Raw genomic sequence first — 6,086 nt, 5'->3', positions numbered from 1 at the left:
ATGTGATGTGATGGATATCAATGCCAAAATGACCATGACGTGACACAACTGAAGTGAACCAACCACTTCTAGTGCTGTATTGCAATTTCATGTTTGATAAGCCTATAGTCTACGTTGTCTCTTCTTCGCCTCGCTAGGAGTCCTCCGCTGCCTAACCTTTTCGCAGCTACAGCCTCAACGCTTGCACCAGCACATCTGGCAAGCAGCAAGGCACTTTGGCGCAGTCTCATCAGCGATCATCCACGTTTCCCATAATGCACCTGGACGACCTACTGTCGCCATGTTTCTGTACTTTGAGTAAACAGGTTTTCATAAAAACAAGTCGTCTTGGGGAATAACTGTAACATTACGTTTAATTTAGATGCATCCTGTATTTGTATCCGGTTTCTATCAGTGAAGAATTCTTCTTGTGTTATGGCGGCACATGCCGGAGGTACGACCTTTATGAATGGTGCAGTAGCTTTCACGCTGGCTCGTTAGGGTAGCTTGCTAGCCAGCTAGCTAGGTGTATTAGCTGAAAATGTTGATTGATACTGCGCTAGGCCTACTACACAAACATTATTTGCCAGATTTAATGCGTTTGTTTATTTCGTTAAACAATATCAACAAGGGGTACATGCATGGCGTTTTCTCCATCGGTGTCTTTACTCGATGTTCAAAGTAGCTTACATGGAAAGTTCTAAGCAATTTAGCTGCGCGAGTCTGACTAGCGAGCCACACTATTATGGACACAGGCTACTTGTCTAGCTAGCTAATGTTAGCGGAGGGATTCGGTGATTTGCTCGATAGACATCGATGGTTTATTTCCTGCCCAGTTGTGCACTGCTCTGATATTAATAATGAAATTTCGCCAAGTAATGTCATTCTCTTTGTATGTCTAGCCAGAAGGCAAAACATTTAATTTCCCTGTTGCTAGCTAGTTAGCCAACTGCACATTAGCCTTTGTTGCATAACGTATGCATCCAAGTTGGCCTAGTGGAGAAGTAGCTAGCTTCTTATGTTAAACTTATATTCCATTAATTCAAAAGCGGATATTCTATAAAGCTGAGAGATTGAACATGGTTACTATTTTAGCAGTTAATTGAGAATGTTTGCAATATACACCAGTCTGCCATTGACTCGGTCCAATTGTTTTATCATTTTCTGGCTAACCAGCGAAGTAGTCAAAAAACATACGATTGAGTTTGCTAGTAAACAGCCGTACATACAGCGTTGTATGGAGCCTAACGTTACCGTTTGTCACCCAGCAAACGCCAAAAGAGGACATAACAGCATAAGTAAAAGAGGACATGATGAATTTGGCAGATCTTCGCATTTTCCAGTCATGCTGTATCTATCTGTAGAAGTTATTAAGTGGGGGTATTTCCTTGCCAAAGTTTGATTTTGGTCTGCTTCGTTTATCCGCATCATGTGGGGTACTTGAAAACCCGTTGTTAAAGTTATTTGACAGGATTGTACTCTTTCTTTTAGACGATGACTTCGGCGAATATGATAAGCCAGGTGCAGAGAGATCACGGAGGAGAAGAGGAGAGGATGATGATCTTGACAGGTAGGCCTGCAGCACTCTGGTGCTTACCTGCTTTGACTATAAACAAACACCCAACTTAAGCATGGAATACCTACAGTAATAATGAATGACATACATTCGTTGGAAAAACAATTCTATACAAGCACGAAAACAGTTTTCAACCACCAAAGAAAGTAATCTTTAACCATGCAGTAGCCTCCTTAGTGTTAACACTGTTGTTGAAACAAACAAGTAACTGGTATGAAATGAAGAGGTAAGGGAGTATCTCGATCAGCCCTCATTGGTATGTAGCCTATTTGTTCCAATATGCTCACGTTCATTTACAGGAACTCCCTGTGGGCTAATAATTTCCAATGCACTGACTAAGCCGTCAAAAAAGGGAAGCGATGCAAAGATTAAATGCGCTGAAGCAATTCCGTGTCTTGGTCAACAACAGCAAAACGTGGTTTGGGAAAACAGGAGAGCCCCTAACGAATTTTCCTAGGTTGCTAGCATGTATGCCGTGTTGATATGTTTAACATAATGGGTTTGATTACGATGATGTTTAAACATGACGTTTCGGTAGATTACCACAGACCATGGAAAACAACAAATATTGGTCTCCTGTCAAAGCCTACTGTAGTTGAATTATTGGCAGTAGGAGTCAAATTCTTAATCTGCATGTGACTTCCGGAAGGACATGCCACTGGCACGAAGTACATGCCACGAGGATGGATATGCCAGCAAGCCGCCAATCAGCAGCAGCCACAGTTGACACAAATGCTGGATTAAAGTTCATAGTCAAAATGTTATTAAGCTACAAGCTAATAAATGACGTAGCAGACCTACAATGTGTTTAATGTTATTGTTTCAATATGTATAAAGTTATAGTTCGATAGACAAAGGAAAGGCAAGTTTATTTATATAGTACAGTTTCGTACACAAAGACAATTCGGTATGCTTTACATGAACAAAAGGATCGTCCAAATGAAAAATAAAGGCAAAGCACTTAAGAGTGCAAGTCATTAAAGTATCTATGTATTATAAATATAAAACAATGATGATAATACAAATATATATAATTATTATTAACAAAAGAAAGTACACAGTACATAATTCAAAGGCTAAGTAATATAATGAAGTTTAGTGTAAAGTGTAGTATGAATAGAGTGCAGGGTTTAGAGCTCAAGCATAAGCACATGAAAAGACATTTTTATTTTACATTTTGGGCGCCTCTTAAGATCTTCTGGCAGTTTGTTCCAGTTGCATGCAGCATAACAGCTAAATGCATCTTCACCAAATTTGGTTTGGACTCTTGGCTTTACATGCTGACCTGAGTCCATGGATCAGAGATATATTTTAGGCCCAAACCATTCAGTGATTTTTAGGCTTCATCTACTTGAGCAGCAGCATTTTGAATGAGCTTCGGCTGTTCAATGTTTTTTTTGGGAAGACCAGTTAAGAGACCATTACAGAAGTCCACCTTGTGGGGAATAAAAGCATGGATGAACTTCTCTTGGTCTTTTTGGGACACCAAACCGTTGATTTCTGGCTATATTTTAAGATGATAGAAGGTTGTTTTGGTGGTTTCTTTGATAAGGTTGGTAAAAAGTAAGGTCTAAGTTTACTAGAATGCGAAGATTTTGGACCTGGTTTTTGTTTTTTAGAAACTGAGAGTTGAGGAGTTTGATAATGCAGATTCTCGTCTCTTTGTTGCAAAACACAATAATCTCTGTTTTGTCCTTATTTATTTGCTCTAAACATTGTCACAGTGAAGGGGGACTTATGCTCGCTGTTGCAGTCCTTGTCCATGGTGGTGTGTGCCAAAAGTGACGTTATTTCCGCTGGTGCGCACTGCACTTAGCTGTCATTTTGGGTGGTCATACACCTCCCGAATTTTTGTAACTTGGCACATGCTCTCTACAGGCATCCATCATTGCAGGAGCATAGGGATTCCCTGATGGCATAGAACCTGTGCAGGGATATTAATGCAACCATTGGAAAAGACAAGAAGTTAATGTTGTTTACTAACAATGTCACTACTCTTTTTGCTGCCTGCCCTCCAGTGGTTCAGATGCTATTTCTTCTTGTCAGGGATACTTACCTTTAGGAGAAGACTGCAGCGAGTCAAGTGCACCTCAAGTTTGCCCATAAAAGGTTACAGCACTGTGTTGACTTCACTGTTGTCGTCCACAATTATCAATCCGTAGTCATCTGGTGAGAGAGCCCGATATAGCTGTGTATCATCTGCATAGCTATGGTAATCAGTGTTGTTTTTCTGTTGAATTGGCCCTAAAGGCAGCATATAGAGACTGAGCATATGAGGACCAAGAACTGATAATATAATAATTATAATAATAATAATTGACAGATGCTTTTCGCCCAAGCGACACACTGCAACACACACATGGATATATGGAGGTGACACAGGACACACGCACACGCAAGCCTGAGGTCGCTGTGAATTTACGCTCTGCATTTTCCCACCCCGGGCTGTCCTTCCTCCAGGACCCCAGGAGCAGTGAACCGTCCGTCTTGGTCAGGGACGGACAGGAGAGTGTTCTGTTCTTTTGGATGTTTTTCTGTTGGGGTTCTTAGTGGAGGAAACCCCATGTGATCTTGTGATCTCGTGATCCCTGGGGGACTCCTCATGTCATAGCCACTGGTGGCAAAGTAACTCCGGCCTTCTAAATAGGACCTGAACCAATTTACGACTGCTCCAGAAAGTTCTTCCCAATGTTCCGACCTGTCCAGCAGAATTTTATGATCTACAGTGACAAATGTAGCACTGAGATCTAGTAAAAACCCACCTGAGATTGTACCTGAATCAGTATTCAGCAGTTTTTTTTAAGAATGAGCCATTTCAGTACTGTGATGAGGTCAGAGCCTGATTGAAATTTATCAAAATGACTGCTTGAGTAAAAATAATTGCTGAGATGATTGACAAGAACTTTCTCAATGATCTTAGCTATAAAAGCAAGACATTATTATTGCTGTTGAACACAGATCCAGAGTTCTTGGTTTGTTCTGTGTGACTTAATTGCAGCTGTTTTTGTGACTATGGGATTGTGTCTGATAGCAGTGCGCTACAGTAAGCTGCAAATCCGTTTTTACAGAGTTCAAAATAGTTGTTAAAATGCCATGACAGCATGGCGAGGATTTAAAATGCTGAATCGTTTCCTCTAGAGTTTTTTTGGTCAGTTGTGTTGAATTGTGTCTAGTCCCTCATAGAGATTGGCATAGTTTCATTGTTTGACTGTTTGGTGTTGATGGTCCGTGTGATAGTAGATGACTGTCTGCTGTCAGGCAATCAAATTAATTTGGCTACATTTCTCTGGAAAGGAGTTCTGCGGCTATCTGTTTTGGGGGATTTGAAAGCTTGTCAACCATGACATAAAGAGTGTGGGTTTATGTTCCTGTTAATCATCTTGGAGAAATGTAGCTGTCTATCCCGGATAACTCATAGTTAAAGCTACAGAGGCTTTGTTTATAGTCATGGTGGAGTCATTGTGGATTTAAAGTTTAATTTTTCTCAGTTTGTGTTCAGCCTCCCTGCATTTTCTTTTTAGGGCTTTTGCCATCATAGTGTTTCTCCATGGTGGTTTTCTTGACTTACTGGTGCAACAACATCCAAGACGTTTTAAATTTTCAAATTAAATGTATCCATCAACTGTCTCCGCACTCAAGGTTGGTGACATAGCTGTGGCCTCCATAAACTGAGTACCCTTGTTTATGTAGTTTTTCTTAACAGAAACCCATGCTTATTTGAATCTTATTTTCTACCTCGGGATTGATCTAAGTCACAGAAGACACAGAAATGATCCAAAAAGCAAAGTCCTTCATCATAACCGAAGCAATGTCAAGACCTTTTGAAATAACAAGATCCAAAGTGGGGCCTCGAGTCTGCATTGGCTCTTTCACATGCTGCGAGAGACCAAAAGCACCTCATTTTGGGAGCAGCCTTCAATATGAAACTGAGGTATTCAAAAGAAATGTGTACTGAACTGCATCTTCAGATAAAGCGGCTACTTTTCCTCTTTTCTTGCCAGTTGGCCACGTATTTATAAAAACAAAATTTGTCTGGTTGAGAATAGTAGTGCTGCCGCCTTTTGTTAACCAGGTCTCAGTAGAAATAGAAAATCAAAATTGTAGGATGTTAAAATATCATTACCATTCTTTCCCTGTGAGCGCCACGTAGCATCCTGTTAAATACAGTTAGGTGGGAACACCATTTTGGAAAATTTGAGTGTGAACGGAAAAGAAATCATCTATCCCATGTTGTTTTTACCTGATACATTAATAGAATTCGTATCTGAAAGAGGGAGAGAGAGACCCATTCACACTTTACCTGGCAGAGTTAATGTGTACGCAACTAAAGTTCTACCTGGTGAATCAATGGCTACAGATCTTATATTAACTAAAGCTAGCTTTGTAGAGATAAGAGGAGCCCTTGGGGCAGTCTGCAATTGATGTGATACAGGTAACCGATTGGACTAGTTTACCCCATAAGCTGAATGCACTCAATAATTTGTATATCTAATAAACACAGGAATAAAGAACATTGGGCCTCATTCTCGAA

At 40.4% G+C, this 6,086-nt stretch overlaps 1 protein-coding gene across 3 annotated transcripts in view; it reads left to right on the top strand.

Annotated features, from left to right (window-relative positions):
* The first annotated feature begins 273 nt into the window (after positions 1-273).
* The window catches only part of rbm33a (RNA binding motif protein 33a), a 46,239-nt gene continuing 40,426 nt past the window's right edge, over positions 274-6,086 (top strand). For all 3 annotated transcript variants that reach the window (XM_080854886.1, XM_080854887.1, XM_080854885.1), the window contains exons 1-2: positions 274-433; positions 1,471-1,549. In XM_080854886.1, the coding sequence (XP_080711012.1) occupies positions 415-433; positions 1,471-1,549 (98 nt within the window). In that variant the 5' untranslated portion in view covers positions 274-414. The remainder of the gene's footprint in view (positions 434-1,470; positions 1,550-6,086) is intronic.

This window comes from Sprattus sprattus (assembly GCF_963457725.1).
Source record: "Sprattus sprattus genome assembly, chromosome: 17".
NCBI lineage: Eukaryota > Metazoa > Chordata > Actinopteri > Clupeiformes > Clupeidae > Sprattus > Sprattus sprattus.
The sequence above is the reverse complement of the archived record's forward strand: the minus strand, read 5'-3'. Positions and strand labels throughout refer to the sequence as shown.